General features: G+C 52.2%; 1 protein-coding gene across 2 annotated transcripts; it reads right to left on the reverse strand.

Moving 5' to 3' along the window:
* Nucleotides 1-83: 83 nt before the first annotated feature.
* On the reverse strand, nucleotides 84-12,214 carry LOC128313495 (WAS/WASL-interacting protein family member 3-like). 2 transcript variants are annotated; one of them, XR_008294291.1, is made up of 3 exons: nucleotides 11,296-12,214; nucleotides 5,973-10,494; nucleotides 84-706 (listed from the first exon to the last, which is right to left on the reverse strand). XR_008294291.1 is itself a non-coding variant. In XM_053212390.1 (2 exons), the coding sequence occupies exon 2, from the start codon at nucleotides 8,590-8,592 to the stop codon at nucleotides 7,651-7,653; it is 942 nt and encodes a 313-aa protein (XP_053068365.1). In that variant the 5' UTR covers nucleotides 8,593-10,494; nucleotides 11,296-12,214; the 3' UTR covers nucleotides 5,202-7,650. The 2 variants fall into 2 exon arrangements, 1 of the variants encoding a protein (XP_053068365.1); XM_053212390.1 differs by lacking the exon at nucleotides 84-706 and having other exon boundaries at nucleotides 5,202-10,494.
* Nucleotides 12,215-20,520: the final 8,306 nt, after the last annotated feature.

The following is a 20,520-nucleotide window of genomic DNA, read 5'->3' on the forward strand; positions in this document are numbered from 1 at the left end:
AGCTCCTGCAAAACCTAATGTCACTCCTTCCTCCATCCTTTCCCTGCAGATGGGGCAGATAAGAAAACAGATTCATTGTGGAAGGGCACCTGGGATGATTTCACTGAGGTATTCATCATGCAATCCTAAGAACTACGTAACGGGGAAAGTTTAAACAGTGAGGTGCCACGGTACAGAATGAAGGCCAGGAGGGCTACCGTGGAAAAGGCTTTGAGCTCAGCGGAGCAGCCCAGAGGGGGCTCCTTCAGCACCTACTTCTCTGAACAGTTCCTAGCCCACAGGAGATGCTCCAGAAAAGTATTAATAACCTCATGCTCTGTAAGTCTTAAGATCCCTGTGGTTGTGAACAAATACCTTGAACTTTGTAAGGTACCATTGCATTTTTGCAAATAAGTTACAGGTGTATATGCTTTTTTGTATTTTCTCAAATCTCCCTAAGTGTACTTTGGTAGCCAGCTATCCTGTACTGAGAGCCCTCTGTTTGCCCATCTCTGTGACAAATACCATCCTGACTCCTTATCTCATCTAATCCTCACAATAAACTTACAAGTCAGGCACAGCTGTTGTCTCCCTTCTGCAGATGAGAGAGGTCAGGTGCACTAAGTCAACACAGCTGGCTGGGAGCGGGGGCAGCTGAGGCGGCTCCCTGCCTCTGCACCGCTGGGTGGCTCAGGAGTGTTGTTTGTTGCCATGCAAAACCGCCAATCTGATTTTCGAGAAAATCCATTGTAAAAAGGAGGTTATGTTTATGACAACCATATCTAGTAAAAGTAGACAGAATGAAAGACGAGTTTAAATCATTCTCAGCCCAATGTCAGGCGTGTGTTGACAAGCAAACAGTGATTCAGTGAAAGCTGTAATTCACCAACTATAGTCGGCATGAGCTGCTTTGGCAAAAGGAGCGAGTGGTGTTTTGTTTGGTTACAGACTCAGAAGCCTTGCTTTTCATTCGGAAATTTGTGCGGAACACAAAGGGGGCAATCACAGCCAAGCCCCCCCCCCCGCCCCCCGTCCACTCAGAGACTCTCTTTCCAGAAGGAAGGAGGGTGGAAGAGCCCTCTCTCCCCCAACAGTGTGTTCTTTCGTTTGGTAGCTTCCTAATTCCAGACTTTGTGCTCTCCCTGAGGAACCAAGTGTAGAATTCCTCCAAACCAATGTTTCCTGGCCCTGTAGTGATACTGAACTTGTGTGTGCCAGGAAATACATGGCTGGCCTTACAGACATTGAAAATATGGTTGATGAGCTGCAAGAAAGACTTCAGGAAAACACAAAGTACGAAAATGTAAGCAGAGTAGATGGGTGATTCCGTTTCTCTAGTTTTGAAACACAATGAGTTTAAATTACTTTTCTATTAAAACACTTCTAAGAAAACAAATTTTCCTTTTTTCAGTAATGATCAAAAATAGCCTGTCTCAGGGTGCCTGGCTGGCTCAGTCAGGAGAGCAAATGACTCTTGATCTCAGGTTGTAAGTTTGAGCCCCACGGTGGGTATGGAACCTACTTTAAAAAAGTGGGGGGGGGGGCGCGCCTGGGTGGCTCAGTCGGTTGAGCGTCCGACTTCGGCTCAGGTCATGATCTCACAGCTCCTGGGTTCGAGCCCCGTGTTGGGCTCTGGGCTGACAGCTCAGAGCCTGGAGCCTGCTTCGGATTCTGTGTCTCCTTCTCTCTCTGCCCTTCCCCCACTTGTACTCTGTCTCCCTCTGTCTCTCAAAAATAAATAAACATTTCAAAAAATTGAAAAACAAAAACAAAGAAGTGAAAAACGCAAGTGCTATCCCATTAAACATCCTTTCCTGTGGCCTGTACCTTCATTCAACCTCAATCATCTTTTAATATGAGTATCAGAGATCTCCTGCCTCCTTTGCATAGTATTTCACTGAAGAGATACGTTATAGCAAAGCCATCCTCCACTAATGGGCACTTGGGTTTCCAGGTTTTTGCTATCGGAGCCTGCCCCTTACATAGATGGCTCATACATCCTGCACAGACCACCCCTATATACAGACATCTACACATTCCTAAGTTGAACCATATACTTTAAATTTTTTTAATGTTTTATTTTTGAGAGAGAGAGAGAGAGAAAGAGAGAGACAGAGTACACATAGCGGAGGGGCAAAGACAGAGGGAGACGCAGAATCTGAAGCAGGCTCCAGGCTCTGAGCTGTCAGCACAGAGCCCGACACAGGGCTCGAACCCAAGAACCTCGAGATCATGACCTGAGTCAAAGTCAGATGCTTAACCGACTGAGCCACCCAGGTGCCCCAAACCATATACTTTAAAAAATCTGTATAGATGTGTACAAATTACCATCCCAAATGGCTGAACTACTCTGTACTTCGGACACCACTTTACAAATGTGCCTCCTTCCCCACAGGTAAACCCACACAAAGTACTATCAAATTTTAACATTTTTGCCAATCTGATAGATGAGGAATGGCATCTCATGTTTAATTTTGAACTAAATGAAAAGGAAAATGCAATTTATCAAATGTTGTGGGATGCAGTGAAAACAGTGCTTGGAGGGAAAGTTATAATATTGAATGGATACATTAGAGAAGAAAGACCTAAAGTCAGTACATCTGGGGCGCCTGGGTGGCTCACCCGGTTAAGCGTCTGACGTCAGCTCAGGTCATGATCTCGCAGTTCGTGGGTTCAAGCCCCACATCGGGCTCTGTGCTGACAGCTCAGAGCCTGGAGCCTGCTTCAGATTCTGTGTCTCCCTCTCTCTCTGCCCCTCCCCCGATTGTGAGCACATGTTTTCTCTCTCTCTCTCTCTCTCTCTCTCAGAAATAAATAAACATTAAAAAAAAAGAGAGGTAAAAAAATTCTTTAAAAAAATGAAAAAGAATAAAATTAGTAAATCTAAGTTTCCACTTTAGGGAACTAGAAAAAGAAAAAAACATTAAATCCGAAATAAGCAGAATATCAGAAATAATGGACATTAGAAATCAGTGAAATTGGGGGCACCTGGGTGGCTCAATTGGTTGGGTGTCCAACTTTGGCTCAGGTCATGATCTCACAGCTCGTGGGTTCGAGCCCTGAGTTGGGCTCTGTGCTGACAGCTCGGAGCATGGAGCCTGCTTCCGATTCTGTGTCTCCCTCTCTCTCTGCCCCTTTTCTGCTCACACTGTCTCTCTCTCTCTCTTTCTCTCTCTCAAAAACAAATAGGGGCGCCTGGGTGGCTCAGTCGGTTAAGCGTCCGACTTCAACTCAGGTCACGATTTCACGGTCCGTGAATTCGAGCCCCACGTCAGGCTCTGGGCTGATGGCTCAGAGCCTGAAGCCTGCTTCAGATTCTGTGTCTCCCTCTCTCTCTGCCCCTCCCCCGTTCATGCTGTGTCTCTCTCTGTCTCAAAAATAAATAAACGTTAAAAAAAAATTTTTTAAAAACCAAATAAACATTAAAAAAAATTAGAAGTCAGTGAAATTGAAGACAGAAAAGTAATAGAGAAAATCAAGGAAGTCAAAAGTTGGTTCTTTCAAAAGAAAATCAATAAAATCGATAACTTCTACTCAGATTAATCAAGGAAAAAAAAGGGAGGACACAAATTACTAACATCAGAAATGAAACAGGGGTCATCATTACTGAGCCCATGGACATTAAGAGGATAATAAGCAATATGATGAACAACTCTATGCTCTGAAATTTAACTTAGTGGAAACAGACCAGTTTACCGAAAGACACAATCTACCAAAGCTCACGCAAAGAGAAAGAAATAATCTGAATAGGGCTATATCTGTTAAAGATGTTTAATGAATAATTAAGAAACTTCCAAAACAGAAAGCACCAAGGCCAGATGGGTTCACTGATGAAGTCTACCAAAAATTTAAGGAAGAAATGATACCAATTCTCTACACTCTCTTTCAGAAAATGGAAGCAGAAGAAATACTTCCAAACCCATTCTTGGAGGTCAGCATTACCCTAAAACTAAAACCAGCTAAAGGCATTACAAGAAAGAAAAATTGCAGGGGCATCTGGGCGGCTCAGTTGGTTAAGTGTCCAGCTCTTGATTTTGGTAATGTCGTGATCTTGCGGTTCGTGGGTTTGAGCCCCATTTGGGGCTCCACACTGACAGCACGGGGCCTGCCTTGGGACACTGTCTCCCTCTCTCTCTGCCGCTTGCTCGCTTGCCTGCTATTTTTCTCTCAAGAATAAATAAACATTAAAAAAAACTGCAGAACAATATCTCTCATGAATACAGATGCAACAATACTCAAAATATTAGCAAATCAAATCCAACAATGTATAAAAAGAATTATAACACCATGACTAGGTGGGATTTATTCCAGGTATGAAAGGCTGGTTCAACATTTGAAAGTCAATTGAAGTAATTCATGATATTAAACATATCAAAAGATACAAAAAAAGCATTTGACAAAATCTAACATCTATTTGTGATAAAAAATTTTTCATCAAAAACCTAGGAATGAAGGCGCTTGGGTGGCTCAGTCGGTTAAGCATCGACTTCAGCTCAGGTCATGATCTCAAGGTTCGGTTTGTGAGTTCAAGCCCCACACTGGGCTCTCTGCTGTCAGCGAGGAACCCACTTCTGATTCTCTGTCCCCCTTTCTCTCTGCCCCTCCCCCCTCAAAAATAAATAAGCATTAAAAAAAAATAAAACAAAACCAGGGGCTCAGTCAGTTAATCCACCGACTTCAGCTCAGGTCATGATCTCGCAGTTCGTGAGTTCGAGTCCTGCGTCGGGCTCTGTGCTGACAGCTCAGAGCCTGGAGCCTGTTTTGGATTCTGTGTCTCCCTCTCTCTCTGTTCCTCCCCCGCTCATACTCTGAGCCTGTCTCTCTCTCTCAAAAATAAACAAACATTAAAAAAAATTTTTTTAAAGCAACACAACTCTATTGTTCAATACATTCAATACATGTAATGTTTCATATTTCCTTTGGGTCTTTTTTGGTCTTCTCAGAAAAACTTCCTAGGTAGTCTCCATTTTATTTTTAGTTCATTTATTTTATTTTTTTTTTAAATTTTTTTTTCAACGTTTATTTATTTTTGGGACAGAGAGAGACAGAGCATGAACGGGGGAGGGGCAGAGAGAGAGGGAGACACAGAATCGGAAACAGGCTCCAGGCTCTAGGCCATCAGCTCAGAGCCTGACGCGGGGCTCGAACTCACGGACCGCGAGATCGTGACCTGGCTGAAGTCGGACGCTTAACCGACTGCGCCACCCAGGCGCCCCAGTTCATTTATTTTAAAATGAACTTTAAAATCATTTTCACAATTGCCCACCGAATGTCCCCTGAGTAAACTGGTTGAATGGAGGTCTTCAAAGAGGCTGGGAGGTCACAAGGGGACCTATGCCCACTTGAGGGCTGCAGGCAAAGTGTGACCTTGGAAAGGGGGTCTGGACCAGAGCTGGGACCAGAGAATTCCTGGTGGAGCCCGTGAAGCGGCCAGCAGAGAGCAAGACCCACCACCAGGAAGAGCCCCACAGGCAAGAGGGAGGGCTGAGGAGTGGCCAGGCCCCAGGGAGTCCCGTGGAGGGCAGCTCAAAGGCAGGCAAGAATCAACTGGTCCTCACAGTTGAGTGACAAAAGCCAGAGGGAAGCTCGGCCTCCAGGGCTGGTGTCAGGCATGTGACAGGAAGGCCTGGGCTGGTCTTCTAATGGACCCAGCACCCAGCCTTGGTCAGACACAGGGACATATCTATGCTAAACAAATAAACAAGTGCACCATGGCTAAATCCAAGAGGACAAGGGCGAAGCAGGGCATGGAGGGAGCAACAAAGGGGGGAGATAAGCTCGTGGGTGAGTGTCTGGGAGTGGAGAATCGGGGGGCTGGGGTGGGGAAGAGTCAGGTGTGCCTGGTGAGGCAACAGTGAACCTCTGTGCCCTGGGAATCACAGCCACCTACGAGGAGCAGAAACACTGGCAGAGACGTGGCTGAGACGAATCCCTACCCCCTCCTGCCCTTTTCTGGACCCACACTGCCTTCCCACTCCCCCTTGTCACCTTACCCAGAGCAGGTCTTGGGAGAGGTCCGTGCAGAAGGTGGGAGTCTGGCTTTGGACGCATCAAAGGAGTATGTTCCATGCGGTGGTTGACTCCTGTTGACATCACCGCCGGACCTACGATGCCGCAGAGTGGGAAGTGAGAGCCCTGCATCGGGGGCAGACAGGCCTAGCCTGCTCCCGGCCCCGCCAGCCACTAGCTGTGCTGCTTAAAGCTAAAGTCCCCTCTGAATAACACGCCGCTCGAATTAAGTGACACGGCATATATACAGGGCCTGGCATACAACAGGTGCTCAAGAAACGTTCAGCGGTGTCCACCGGGCTCTTCGCTGGCCTTTCTGGCTGTAAACGGAGCATATTAGGAATTAAATAGGTTTCTACAGCTACCACTGCTTAGACATGTGTTCTAAATCTCCATACAGCTGGGGTGGGGGGGGGGGGCAGGAATATGTTCTGAGTTCCAAATTGTTGGCTTATCCAGAACCTTTAGAACGCCCTACCTCCTTCTGTCTGCCCCAAACCCGTCCTGAATCACCGCCAGCACCCGGAACAGTCTGGCTGGTGCCATCCGGTGAAGTCATTCTTGAAGATCAAGGAGGCGAAATCAACCAGGCCGTGAGTGCCAAACATTGGACGGGTTGTTTAAAGAGCAGAAGCCACCAGGTGCTGGCTAAGGGGACATGGGAGTGACATTTCCCGCATTTCCAGGCCAGGGAGGAGGCCTGTGATATGAGAGGACCACCACGTGTCTAGCACCATGCTGAGCCCTTGTAATGGCTACGCCTGGAGTCCTCACAACAAACTGTGGGGGGGAGAAGGGGTGGTAATTAGTGCCCCTGCAGAAGAGGAAACCAAGCTTCTAGAAGGTGACAGACCCAGACCCGGAAAGCAGATGCTGCACTTTCCGCTCAAGATTTTGCGGGCTGGCTCACACACAGACACGTAAATGACCTTCCTGGGATAGCCGGACGCTCCGGGGCCACGACCGGAGGCCCACATCCCGGCAAGATAGTGCACCTGGAGGTGATAAGTCAGGGTTACTGGGGAGATCCGGAAGTCAGCTTGGCCAGGAGCCTTTCAGGTCCCAAAGTGGGATAGTGGGTCAAAGAGGCACCCGGCTATCACCCTACTCCCGGCCGCCCATGCCACAGCCACTGTGCTGTTCCCGGGCCTGGAGAACTTTTGCCTCCCGGACACGGGAGAGTCCTGGCCACCGGCATGACACTGGCCACCAGACAAGAGGCTCTCCACTGTGTGGATCTGGAGGATGACCAGCCCTTGAGGGAAATTCACCTGTTTGCTTTTCAAACTCAAGCTCCGGGTCAGCTCGGCTTAGAGGACCGGCAGGGATTTGCTTCTGATCCCAGGGTCAAGGCCTAGCAGGGAGCCAGCTGAGGAGGCCAGTCCCTAAAGGCCAGATGATTCTTCATGGCTCCAGGGCCTCCAAGGTCAGGGGGCCACTCCGCATCCCTTTACTCCTGACTCAATTCCCCATTTCTGCCCCTGGCACAACTCTCACTCCTTTACCCTCCGCTTCATTTCAGACCAGACTTCCCAGCACGTCCCCGCGCAGGCTCTACGGAAAAACACGTGAGGAAATTCAAGAGGCATTCCTTCCCTCTCTCTCTGCTTGTAGCAACACCTGCCCCTTCCCCAGCCTGTTCTCCCTGGGGCATCTTCTGTCTCAAGGTCCCTTTCTGGGGACGCCGCCTTCAGCTTTCCGGAACCCTGTGCGCGGGGGCCCCTGGGGGGCGCGCGATCCCCGCCAACCCAGGAGTTGCACCTCCGCCTCCCGCCGAGAGGGGACCTGGGGGGCGAGTGCCAGGTCTCCTCCCACCCCCGAGGCCGGGCGCAGGGGGTCGCCAGGGGGCGCCCGACACCCATGGACATCTCCGCGGCTCCGGGGAGGGGGGGGGGGGGTATGCCTGGAACCTGCGAGAATGTCCAGGGAAGGCACAGAAAGGGAGGAGAGAGGCCAAGGGCAGGTGGATGGGTGGAAATGGAGAAGAGGCGGCGAGAGGAGCCACTGAGGACAGCAACGTGGAGTCCGGGAGAACGCCAACAAATGAGGAAGGCTCGGGAAGGCACGGGGCGGGGGGGGGGGGGGGGGGGCGGTAGGGGCAGAAACGGGGCGGCCGGGGCAGGGGTTCGGGGCCTCCCCTCCCCCTATCCCCCAGACCGGTCCGCAGAGCGGGGTCGGGGCCAGCGGGCACGGTAACGTCAGCCACCGGCACCCGCCGTATTTCGGTCCCGCGGCTCCTGGCACCCGAGGACGCCGGTGGCGGGGCTGCTCTGGGCGGGGGCGCCGGGCGGCCCCTCCCCGACGGCCCGTGATTCCCCCGCCCCCTCGGGCGCGCCCCCGCAGCCCCAATCCCCGGGCGGCCCGCGCGCTCCCGCAGCCATGCGCCCGGAAGGCCGGGCTCCCCCGGGGCCACGTGCCCTGAACGTGACTCAGCGCTTTCCGGCGCCTCCCCGGCCGCCCGCCCGCGAGCTGGGCGGAGCAGAGACCCCAGTCGAGTGGTGGGACCCGGCCTCTTGCCATCTGGAGCGAGGGCCCCGGAAGCGCCCCCAGCCGAGCCCTCCCCGCAGGCAGGGTGGATCTTTCCCTGCAGGCAGGGTGGGTCATTCCGGTTGGAGGACAGCTTCAATCATTTGTGCGTTAACTCAAGGGCGCTGACCGAGAACCTACCGGAGGCAGCAGACCGGAAAGGACAGCCTGCCTCAAGGCGCTGACAGCCTGCCCAGGGTGCATCCAGTCCCTCTTGCTGGCTAAATCTGTAGATAAAAAGATAGTCCTCTTGGACGCCTATGGGCACTTAGGGTACAGGGCAAGCCTGTGGGAAACAGGCCACAGGAAGGACCAAGGGCTCTGGGCCTGGGCTGTCCCGGCAGGGGAAGCAGCATCACAGCCACCTGGGTAGATCAGGGAGGCCTTGGGAGGCACATTGGTATGGCCTGGAATTTGAAGTTGAGAAGAAGGACCCCAGAAAGAGGGTCTAACTAGCCTTATAGAAGCTGGGAAGTAGGGAAGGGGTGTCCAGAGAGGACAGTTGAGTTTGAGTTTGGCGGGGAGTGGCCTTGGGGACCATCAATCAGCTAAGGGTGGACTGGATTTGGTGACAAGCTTCTGCGGGGTGGCCTGAGGCAGGGACACGAGGGAGCAGGCCACCGGACCCATCTGGGGGATAACTAGAGTGCACGCGGGAGAAGGCAATGAGAGAAAGTGGCCTGGTTCGGGTGGTGGAACACAGAGGGGACTCTACAGCTGTTAGCCAGGGCACAGGGGACACAGAGGATGCCTGCCTGGAGCTGGCTAAGGGCCAGATCTTTCCCTGAGGCTGAGGACTGACTGATGGACCCTGCCTCTGTGGTGGGAAACCAGGAGGTCTTCCTCCCTAACCCTATGCTGCCTTGAGGCAGGGGATTGAATGAGGTGACCCTGCCTTGGGGGTCCCCGGTGCACTCTTGGGACCCACTTGCTCTTGCTCTGAGCATTTGGTCTTCTGTTTGTACGTGTCCTTCACACCTGGGGAAGGGTCTTCCCATCTGTCTGAGATCCACTGAATGAATGAATGAATGCATGAATGAATGAGCAGAGAGAAGCCAGTGACAGATGCACCTGTTTCTTGGTGCGCATTACCTGCCAGACACCACACACAACCATGTCCTCAGCAGGGGCTTTTTAACAAGGTCAAGGAGGGGGGCTAGGGTGGGAGACAAGGCCTAGGGTTCCCGAGGGCAGGCAGGACAGACCCGAGCTGTCTGTCCCCTGGCTCCCCACTGGCTCCCTAGCTCAGCGCTCTGACTGCTGGATCTGGCAGAATTGGAGAACTGGGGCACCGCCCGTCCGCCCCCTCCATCCATGCCGCTACACTCTGCTGAGCACACGCCATGTGCCACTCCTGACTCTTGGCGGGTGCCGCGGAGAACCGGGCACTGCCCCTGCGCTCCCTGGAGCCCCCCTCCCCCCCGCCTCTTGCAGCAGGAGAGGCACACATGCTGTCAACATGGTGAAATAAAGGGGGCACTCCAGCGCTGCTGCGAATGGAGAGGTGGCAAATGTCCCCTAGCTAACAGAGCCCAAGAGAGAAGCCAGCCTTAGCTGTGCAGACATCCTCAGAACTGCTCCTCTCTCTGTGCCTCAGTTTCCTTACCTGTAGGTGGCACCAGAAGGCTCCTAAGGTCTCCGGGGGACTAAAGGTACGTGCGTCTATGACTGAGGACCATTCCAGCTGCCCCCCAGCCTCCACAGAGAGGGCAAACAGACCAGACTCTCCCAAGAGTCGGGGCCTGCAGATCCCTCAGACCAGGCTCAGAACCTTGAGTCTGCCAGAGGCCCAGCCAGCTGATGTGGGCCACCTTCCCCAACCTTCAGCCCAAGACCTTCCCCAACAAATCTGAACTCCGGACGGCAGCCAGGAGCACCGAGGTGGGCAGTCTATGCTGAGAGCGGGGAAAAGGCGGGAGTATGAGGCAGGAAGTGGACAGATCCCCTGATACTTGTCCTGACTTTGAGTCACGCGACAACCTGCAGAAGTGAAGCAGAGAAAGGGATCGTGTTGGAGCCCATCCCCCAAACAGAGTTCTAGACCCACCAGTTAAAAGGGCTCCAGGTCAAGGGTGGCCTCCAGAACGCTGGCCAGCTGGAGTCACAGTAAGTTCCAGGGACGCTCGGTCCTGATGCTGTTCCGGCCGCCCCTCCTTTAAGGATGTGGCAGTGCTGGTGCTGTCATTGGTTTGGGTACCAGCCTGGGGACCCTGACATGTGCAACCAACTGCCTTTTCAAGCAGAGGTGCGGAAAGGATTGGTGTGAGTTCTCCCAGGGAGTTGTTCTACCAGCTGGGGTGGGGGGCGGCACCGTTGGGGACTCAAACCGTGGGAGCCTGAAACTAAGTCATGTAGGGAGTTACCCAGGTGAAGGGGGAGAGAGAGAAGGGGTTCATTCAGGGCGGGGGTAGGAGGTAGGGTGGGGATAGTGACTGTGAGTAACAGTGTGACTGGTCCCAGAAGGAGGGACAGATGGGAAGATGAGTGGGAGGAGGGGCTGATCTTGGTCATATTTAGAGGGCCTGCAGGTGAGGGGAGTCACTGCAGTGTCCTCAAGGAGAAGTGACATGGCCAGAAGTGCTCCTGAGAAGAGCAGAACCCTGGCTGCTCACCCTCCCCTGTACTGAGCAAGCCAGGCTGGTTCCCTGCTCTTCCCATTCTGCATGTAACTCCTTTCCTCTCTGATTCCTGCAGAATCCCCGGGACTACCCTTAAGGTGTGCCTCGGTGGCTCAGGCAGTTAAGTGTGGAGTCTTGATTTCAGCTCAGGCCATGATCTCACCGTCGTGATAGTGAGCCCCCTGTCAGGCTCTGGGCTGAGCATGGAGCCTGCTTGGGTTTCTCTCCTTCTCTCTCCTTCTGTCCCTCCTCCGCTTGCTCTCTCTCTTTCTCTCTTTAAAAAAGAAAAAAAAAAAAAAAAGAATTAACTCAGGACAGACCAGTCGAGCATGACAAGTGGACCGCATGTGTTTCTCTTTCTTCCTGAGCCCTATCCAAATGAAAGGAGATTAAAAAAAAAAAAAAAAAAAAAAAAAAAAAAGCTATACTACAGAAGCCCTGTCCAAGAACGTTCATAGCAGCTGTAATCACAATAGCCCGGCCCTGGAAACAGCCCAGACAGTCATCAGGAGGAGACTGGATAAAAAAAGCTTCTAGGGGCATCCAATGGAATACTACTCCCCTGTAAAAAGGAACAAACTGTTGACGCCTGCAACAATATAAATTTCAAAAATTACACGCTGAGTCAAAGAAGCCAAACACAAAATACAAACTGTTTGAGGTCATTTATATGAAATTCTAGAAGAGGCAAAACTTACCTAAGGTGACAGAAATCAAATTAGTGGTTGGGCACCTGGGTGGCTCAGTTGGTTAAGCATCCTACTCTTGATCTCAGGTCAGGTCTTTTTTTTTTTTTTTTTAATGTTTACTTATTTATTTTCAGAGAGAGAGAGAGGGCATGTACACACTTACGTGAGTGGAGGAGGGACAGAGAGAGAGAATCCCAAACAGGTTCCTCACTGTCAGCCCGCATGGGGCTCAGTCTCACAAACCATAAGATCATGACCTGAGCTAAAAGCAAAAGTTGGACACTTAAGTGACTGAGCCACCCAGGTGCCCCTTGATCTCAACTCAAGTCTTGATCTCAGGGTCATGAGTTCAAGCTCTGCATTGGGCTTTGTACTGGGTGTGAAACCTACTTAATGAATGGAAGGGAGGGAGGGAGGAGAAAGAAAGAAAGAAAGAAAGAAAGAAAGAAAGAAAGAAAGAAAGAAAGAAAGAAAGAAAGAAAGAAAGAAAGAAAAGAAAGAAAGAAAGAAAGAAAGGAAGAAAGAAAGAAAGAGAGGAAGGAAGGAAGGAAGGAAAGAAGGAAGGATGAAAATTAGTGATTGTTGTTTGGGAGGGGAGGAGTGGAGGGGCCAGTAAGGGTTGACTAAAAAAAGGGGCATGGGGCAAAAAGATAAAGCGATAGAAGGTAAGAGAAAAAGGACGGTGCAATTTAATGTTTAATGTCTGAAAATAGTTGTCTCAGAAAAAGAAATCGGGGCACCTGGGTGGCTCAGTCAGTTAAGTCTTGGACTCTTGGTTTCGCTCAGGTGGTGATCTCATGGTTCATGAGTTCAAGCCTCACATCCGGCTTCATGCTGTCAGTGGGGAGCCTGCCTGGAATTCTCTCTTTCTCCCTTTTTCTCTGCCTCTCCCCTGCTTGTACTCTCTCTCTCTTTCAAAATAAATATATAAAAACTTAAAAAAAAAAGAAAAAGAAAAAGAAATCAAAGGGAAAGAAATGATCACAGAAAGACTTTGAGACATTGTCGCAGATTAAAAGGCTTCAATGGTGCACTGCAAGTGAATGAAGAAAAGGCCCACAATGAGGGCCACCATCATGGACTTTCAGCACACCAGGTATAAAGCACAGACCCTAAGCACTTTCTAAGAGAGATAAATCAAATGCCAAGGTTTAAGATTCAAGGGGTAGCAGATTTCATAGCCACAGCCATGACCATGGCTTCAAGTTTCTGAGAGCGATTTTATACCCAGCCCAACAGGCAATCAGATATGAGAGTTGGCTAAAGATATGCATACATATTCAAGATCTCTTTTTGAGATCTTGCACTTCCTGTGCACCCTTTCCAGAAGTTTCTGGAAATAAATCAAACAAAGGGTAGAAGTAGAAACAGGGAATCCAGTACAGGAGAGAAGCAAAGAGAAGCCATAGGATAAGTTTGATTGCAGCTGAGTGGGAAGACGGTGTCTGGGAGGGATGCCTGCAAAAAAGAAAGAAAAGTAAAACTGAGATTCTCTGTTGCAGCTAAAATTTCATATTGATACTTATATGCTTGTATAGGTGTAAAATATTCCTGGAAGTCTGCAGGAGAAACTAGTAACTGATTGCCTCAGAGGAGAGCTGGGTGGCTTGGGGTTAGGACAGAAGGGACATTTGCTTTTCACTTGTCACTGAAGCCCCTTTTTGTATCTTTCTCCAATTTTATAGCATGGGTATTTACGGATTATTTAAAAAGGTATTCGAGGGGGTGCCTGGATGGTTCAGTCAGTTGGTTAAGGCATCTGACTTCAGTTCAGGTCATGATATCATTGTTTGTGAGTTCAAGCCCTGCCTCAGGCTCCTGGCTGTCAGCACAGAACCTGCTTCGGATCCTCTGTCCCCGTCTCTCTCTGCCTTTCCCCCACTCACACTCTCTCTCCCCCCCCAAAATAAATAAACATTATAAAAAATAATAAAAATAAAAATTAGGGATACCTGGGTGGCTTAGTTGGTTAAGCATCCGACTTTGGCTCAGGTCATGATCTTGAAGTTTGTGAGTTTGAGCCCTGTGTCAGGCTCTGTGCTGACAACTTGGAGCCTGGAGCCTGCTTCGGATTCTGTGTCTCGGTCTCTCTCTGCCCCTCCCCCACTTGTGCTCTGTTTCTATCAAAAATAAATAAAATGTAAAATAAATAAGTATAAAAATTTAAAAAAGGAATGCACAGAACCATTATTACACTAGATGTTAACTTAGATTTAAATAATAAATAAATAAATAAATAAAGTAAATAAATAAGGTATTCACAGGAGCGCCTGACAGGCTCAGTTGAAAGAGGCTCAGTCGAAAGAGTGTGTCACTCTTGATCTTGGGGTTGTGAGTTTGAGCCCCATGTTGGGTGTGGAGATTAAAGATAAAATCTTTTTAAAAAATGGAACAAAAGGGTACCTGACTGGCTCATTTGGTTGGCCATCCGACTCCTAGTCTCAGGGTCATGAGTTCAAGTCCCCCCCCCCCCACTGGCTGTGGAATGTACTTAAAGTAAATGAATCCATTTTCAAAAAGGTGTTAACAGATAAGAGAATAGTATTGATAAGGATTTGTAAGACCTTCTGGAACGTTTGTTGAAGATTTAGCCATAAGGGAACAGAAAACTAAGTAACTGATGAGAAATGAGGCACTTAGGACCACCTACATCCTACATGAAAAGGACTTAGAGCACACTCTTGGCTCAGCAGGGAGCAGGGTGAGGGACCTTGTAACATCACGTGATCTCTGGCTGCTTAACCCCACACCTGACCACGTGGGCGAATGGAGATGAGCTACATAAGAAGCCAGTACATAATGTCTAGATAAGCTGAAAATCCAGTGCTGGAAGTATTAATTAGAAAGATGGCAAGGCGTATTCTGAACAAGTGGAAGGATTAAAAGCGGTCACGGTTACTTCTGGGGATTTGCTTGAAGGGCAGGAGATTTCTTTGTACGTACGTATGTATGTACGTCTATAGGCTTCAATGCTCTGTGCGGAGCCCTGCGTGGGGCTTGAACTCACCACCCTGAGATCAAGACCTGAGCTGAGATCAAGAGTCAGATGCTTCACAGACTGAGCCATCCGGGAGCCCCTGTTGTTTTTACATAATAAGTCGTTTTTTTTTTTTTCAATTTTATTGTGATATAATTGACATATCCAAATCTTTTTTTAACAAAGAGAGAATCCTTTTTTAAAAATACCTTATTTTATTTTTTAAATGTATTTGTGTGTGTGTGAGAGAAAGAGAGAGAGAGAGTGTAGGGAGGGGCAGAGAGAGAGGGAGACAGAAGATCTGAAGCCAGCTCCGGGCCCGGTGCGGGGCTTGAACTCATGAACTGTGAGATCATGACCTGAGCTGATGTCAGACGCTTAACCAGCTGAACCACCCAGGCACCCCAAGACAGAGAATCTTAAGCAGACTCCACACTCAGTGCAGAGCCTGACACAGGGCTTGATCCTACAACCCTGCGTTCTTAACCTGAGTCAAAATCAAGAGTTAGATACTAACCGACTAAGCCACCCAAGTGCCCCCCAAATCTTTTTTTTTAATTAAAAAAAATTTTAAGTATTGGCTCCATGCCCAATGTGAAGCTTGAACTCACAACCCTGAGATCAGGAGTTGCATGCTCTATAACTCTTCTCTTTTTGAAAATATCTTTTAATGTTTATTTTTGAGAGAGAGTGAGACAGAGTGCAAACAAGGAGGGACAGAGAGAGGGTTAGAGAGAGAATCCCAAGCAGGTTCCACGCCGTCACCTCAGAGCCCAGTGCAGGGCTTGAACTCATGAGCCGTGAGATCACGACCTGCCTAAGTCAGACGCTCGACCGACTGAGCCACCCAGGGGCCCCACTCTGTAAGTAACTCTTTTTAAAACTGATTTTTTTAAGGGGTGCCTGACTGGCTCAGTCCATAGAGCATGTGGCTTTTGATCTTGGGGGTGTGAGTTCAAGCTCCGTGTTGGGTGTGGAAATGACTTAAAAATAAAATCTTTAAAAAAATGTATAAAACTGATTTTTTAATAGAAGCACATGTATCGTTATGGTAAAAAATTAAAACTTATATAAAAAGAAAAAAAAGAAAGATCCACTGGCTATTAGTTGGAGAACATGCTGGAATGAAATGGGCACACCAGGAGTTCCAGTGAGAGGGGAGGTGGGCTTGGTGCCATCGTTCCCAGAATGGGGAATGTGGCAGGAAGGAAGCCTTTCAGGGAAGGTGGGGACTCAGGCGGGGGGGGGGGGGGTGTGGAGACTTTGAGGTGCCCATGGCACAGGTGAGGGGTGCTTGAGAGGCTTCTGGGTAAGGAAGGAGGGTTTCAGGAGCGCCCTCTCAAAAAAGGAACCATACCCTGTGAGCAAAGCTCTGAGAATAAAATTCCCATCCTGAAACAGATGACTGGGGTCCTGAGAAAACGACTCTGCCTGCCTCTCGGAGTGAAATCAGAGGTCACGGCAACCAGGCCACCCTGCTCCCCAAATCAGTGTGTCAGAAAGAGTTAGGGAGACAATCAGTTTGGGGAGGAAGTGTGGGGGAAGGCACACAATGGCCACTGACACCTGCAGTATCAGCCTGGTTCTAAACACCCCCCCACCCCACCCCACCCCCACCCCTCGCTTGGCTCCCCAAGGCCACAGGGCCAGTCAACTCTAGAGTCAGGGATGAGAACGCAGAAGTCAGTTTTCTCCTCTGCAAAAAGAGGGCCCTGAGCCCGCTCAATGTCCGTGCCACAGGGAACACTTTCCCCCTCCCTTCCCTCTCCTCCCCCATCTGATTTTCTCCCGAACTCTGCCTTCAGACAAGAGCTCCCTAGGCCAGAGGGGTGGAGTCTTTGAGGAGCCTTTGAGGGGTGGGGACTGACCTCCCTTAATGACCCACTTCTTTCTGTGTGGAGGGGGTCAGACCTAGTTGATTCAGATTCCTTCCTGGGCTGGGAGACCCTCAAGGTCCCTCGCTCTCAATAAAACCCACACGGGAAGTAGGGAGTCTAGAGAGACCCAGGGAACGTGGATGGGGGTTGAGTCCTGGCCCTCTGTGAGGTCCACCCTCTCACACCCCCGACACCCCACCCCTTCTCTCCAAAACTGACCTTGAACCGGTGGTCCTGACTTTGCCTGGCCTTGTGGGACAGTGCCTGCCCCTGCCCAGCTGCCCAGGCAGTTCCCGCCAGGCCAAGGTTAATCTTTAACCAAACACCAGGCTCTGGGGGCTCCCGGGATCCAGGGGTGTCTGGCTCAGCGGCCCCAGGACCCCGTCCTGGTGCACTGGGACAGCTGGGACAGCTGAGCTGGGCACTGCTCTGTCCTGGTGACCTTGTAGCTGGGGCGCGATCAGGCAAGAGGCCCGTTTGCCTGCCACGCGGGTTTAGATGGGGTAATAACAGGTGTGGGGGATCCCTGAATGCCAGGATGTCCACACCAGCCCGGTCTCTGGGCTTCCTGTGATTCTCATTCCCGGGACCTGGGCCCCCGGTGGGGGAGGGGCTGAGCGGAAGAGAAGGAGGAAGCCAAGGCCTCTTCTGCCTCCTGCTCCTTCCTCCTACCAGGGTCCCCCCTCCCTCACCTGGCTCACAGCTGCCACACACCCCACTTAGCTTCAGCCGGCCTTCAGGGCCCCACCTCTTTTCCTACCCCATCCCTACCCACAGGCTCAACAAAGGAGCCTCTTCCTTATGTCCAGAAGAGGGTGGCATGGGGCTTTTCTCAAAGATCCCCCTGGCCTGAGGGCTCTCCCCCTGCTATCTCTGTACCCTGGGGGCCTCAGGAGCCTCTTCACCCCCAGCCCCCGGAGAACCCCTAGGTGGGCGTTGTCTGCAGTGAATATTTTCGCCCAGGCTCCTGGCGTGTTTTTCTACCTTTTATCCATCTGCCTTGCCAGTACATTCACTCAGTACTTGAGAAGTTGGGCACTGTCCTTGATCCTGCAAATGTAGGAATGAGCTAAGACAGATTATCTGCCCAGAGGGGTCCAGACGTGTGGGTTCTGAGGCTGAAAGCGGAGGCAGGGCCTGGGTCCCACTCCGCTCCCCCCCCCCCCTTGCCTGCCCTGCCAACACAGGGCCACGGTTCACGGTAAGCAAGTTAGAGGGACGAGGGATGCCTTGTGGGGTGAGGAGGGGCTTAGTGCCCCAGTGAGGCATGAAGGGGGGCAGGGGGACTGGGGGTGGGAATAGGCCCACGGGACAGAGCGGCGGTGGCTTGGCCGCGGGCAAAGGAGACTGGGCAGCCTCCGGGCCTCAGCTCTGCTCCCTGCGCAAACAGTAGGTGGGAGCTCCCCTCCCCCTGCCCTTCCCCCCCCATACCTGGGGGAGCCTATGGGGGGGAGGCTGGGCGGGTGGGTAGGCACACTGCCTGCCCTCCCCCCTCCCCACTTCCTGGAGCTCTGACGTTCACCAGAGCTCCGCCTCCTTCCTTCGAAGGGAAAGGGGGTCTGGGGCTCAGCCCCAAGCTGCCGCCCTGGCCTTACGGTGACGGGGCTGGGCTGGGGGTGGGGGCAGCAGTGAGACCTTGGGCCCCGTCACTCCCCCTGGTTACTGTGCACCTTCCTCTCCCTGCCCTGCCACTCAGGCTCGTTGGCTTCTGGGGGACAGTGCCCTCCAGCTGGGCCCTGCCTGCTCTGGACACTCAGGGAAAGTCCAGGCCCCAGCACTCCCATCGGAGCGGCTCTGACCTGTCCCACCTGGGAGCCACAGATGGGGACAGACACGTGTGCCTCCAGAGGAGGGTGACCCCCTCACCCCCAGGGGCTCCTCGCATGTCTCTGGCTCGCACTGTTCAGGGCACCCCCAGCATGGGTGGCCTCACACAGCCCCGGGGCCCTTCCCCAGGGTCCTCCCCTTCCTTGTCACCTGTATTTTCCTCCTCATCACACAAGGCCGTGTCAGCAGGACCTGGGGCCACTCTGCCACCCCATTGTTAATGCAGGCCTCCCCGCCACATCCCCACCCCCGACAGGCCCGGGCCTGCCCTGCGGGCCAGCCCACTGCCCCCTGCCAGGAGTCCAAATACACCTGTTTACCTTTGGGCCTCAGCCCGGGATGGAAGTGTGCCTGACTCATGACCGCCTCTCCCCCAGCCCTCTCTCCCCTCCCTACCTTCCAGCCCTCCGGCTGTCTTCCTTCCGCAGGTGTGGGTCCCCGGAGCGCGGATGGGGGTGGCGTAGACAGTCCTGCCCTCAGCTCTGCAGGGGGCCTGGCCCATTTGCTCCAGGACTGCAAGGTGCTCCGGAATCTCGGGGACCTTCCAGACACTAGAGAGTCACTGGAGGGGGTGGGGGTGGGGGCTGTCCTGTGGAACAGGATTCCTGGAGCCGGGACGGGAGGGCCCCCAAGGTCTGAGCTCCTGTCTGCCCCCTCCCCATCACATTCCTGGCTGGGGGACCCATGGGGGAAGGAGAGCAGGGGAAGATGGTGCCTCTGGAGACCGAATGCTGGCTCCCTGCTTCGGGAAGGCGCTGTCCCCACAGTCGGGCACGAAGTGGTTCAGGGGCTTCTCACCTCAAAGGTGAGGATCAGAGGAGATAAGGAGCCTGCTGGGAGAGCTTGAGTCAAGGGCGCCAAGCCACACAGCCCGAAAGAGAGAGAACCACGCAGTGCAACGTGTGAGCCTGGCAGGGGGGCAATCTGCAAATCTGAATAGAGTCTGTGGTTCGAGGGACCACCCGTGAGCGCTGGTTTCCTGGCCGTGGGCGCGGCGCTAGGCCTCCATGGGAGCGTCCTTGTTCTAAGGAAATACACGCTGAAGTATTCAGTGCTGACAGGGCATCGTGTCTGTAACTTACTGGCACATGGCGCGAAATCTATTTAGATTGGGATTGCATTGAATTTATATATAAATAGGAGGTAAATGAACATGGTTAAAAACCCACCCAGCCAAGGGCCAGAGCAGGGATAGATCGGGCTCTCCCCACAGCCTGTTGCCCCGGGGGAGAGTTTGTGAAGCTCAGCGGCCCAGCCCCTCTATTGGAAACATCTGGAGACCCTTAAAATCGCTGATGCCTTGGTCCGACCCCACCTGTCAATCCAGAGTGTACTCCCTTTTGGCCAGGACTGGAGGCTGATCCTGGGGGTCAATGGGAAGGCTGGGGCCCCCTTGTTCCCCTCTACTGGGGACCGTGGCTAGGAAGGCTGGTGGGGGTGGTGGGGAGAGAGAGGGAGGGGTGAAGGGAGTCTCAGTGGAGGCAGCCGCCTCAGCCTGCTGTGGGGCCGGGGTGGGCTGGCTTCTGGGCTCAGGAAGGCCCCAACCCCCTGGCCCAACAGTGTGTGCGCCCTCCCGAAATATTTGGAATAATTAGCAAGTGAAAGCCGCAAGTTAGCACAGGGAATGCCAGGTTGGCCTAGAGCCAGACTGGAGAGAAGGGAAAGAAAGGGGTTTCGGGAGAAAGGGGTCTGTGGAGGCTGGGCAGGGTTGTGCGAGACAGTGCTCGTTTGTGCCCCGGGTGTGGGAGGGGGCTGGGTGGAGAGGTGGGCTCCAGACAAAGCTGGGGGGAGGGACTGAAAGGTGCCGCTGTGCATCACCCAAACACACATTTCCCGTGCCTCAGTTTCCCCATTAGGACTCCGGTAGGCTGGTCCCTCGTGGGGGACCCCCCTGGTGGCCTTTTCCTCCTCTGGCCTGCGTTGGGCCCGGGAGGGAAGGCGCCTGGCTGGGTGAGCACATGCCGCGCTGGGGCCCTCTGGCCTCACACCCTGTCCCTCCAGGAGAGGACCCAGGGAGG

The sequence above is a fragment of the Acinonyx jubatus genome, chromosome E1 (genome assembly GCF_027475565.1).
Source record: "Acinonyx jubatus isolate Ajub_Pintada_27869175 chromosome E1, VMU_Ajub_asm_v1.0, whole genome shotgun sequence".
NCBI classification, from domain to species: domain Eukaryota; kingdom Metazoa; phylum Chordata; class Mammalia; order Carnivora; family Felidae; genus Acinonyx; species Acinonyx jubatus.

Bases quoted from the DNA above. Each gene is read 5' to 3' on its own strand.
- LOC128313495 (XM_053212390.1), bottom strand. From the start codon at position 8,592: ATGACCCACCCTGCCTGCAGGGAAAGATCCACCCTGCCTGCGGGGAGG.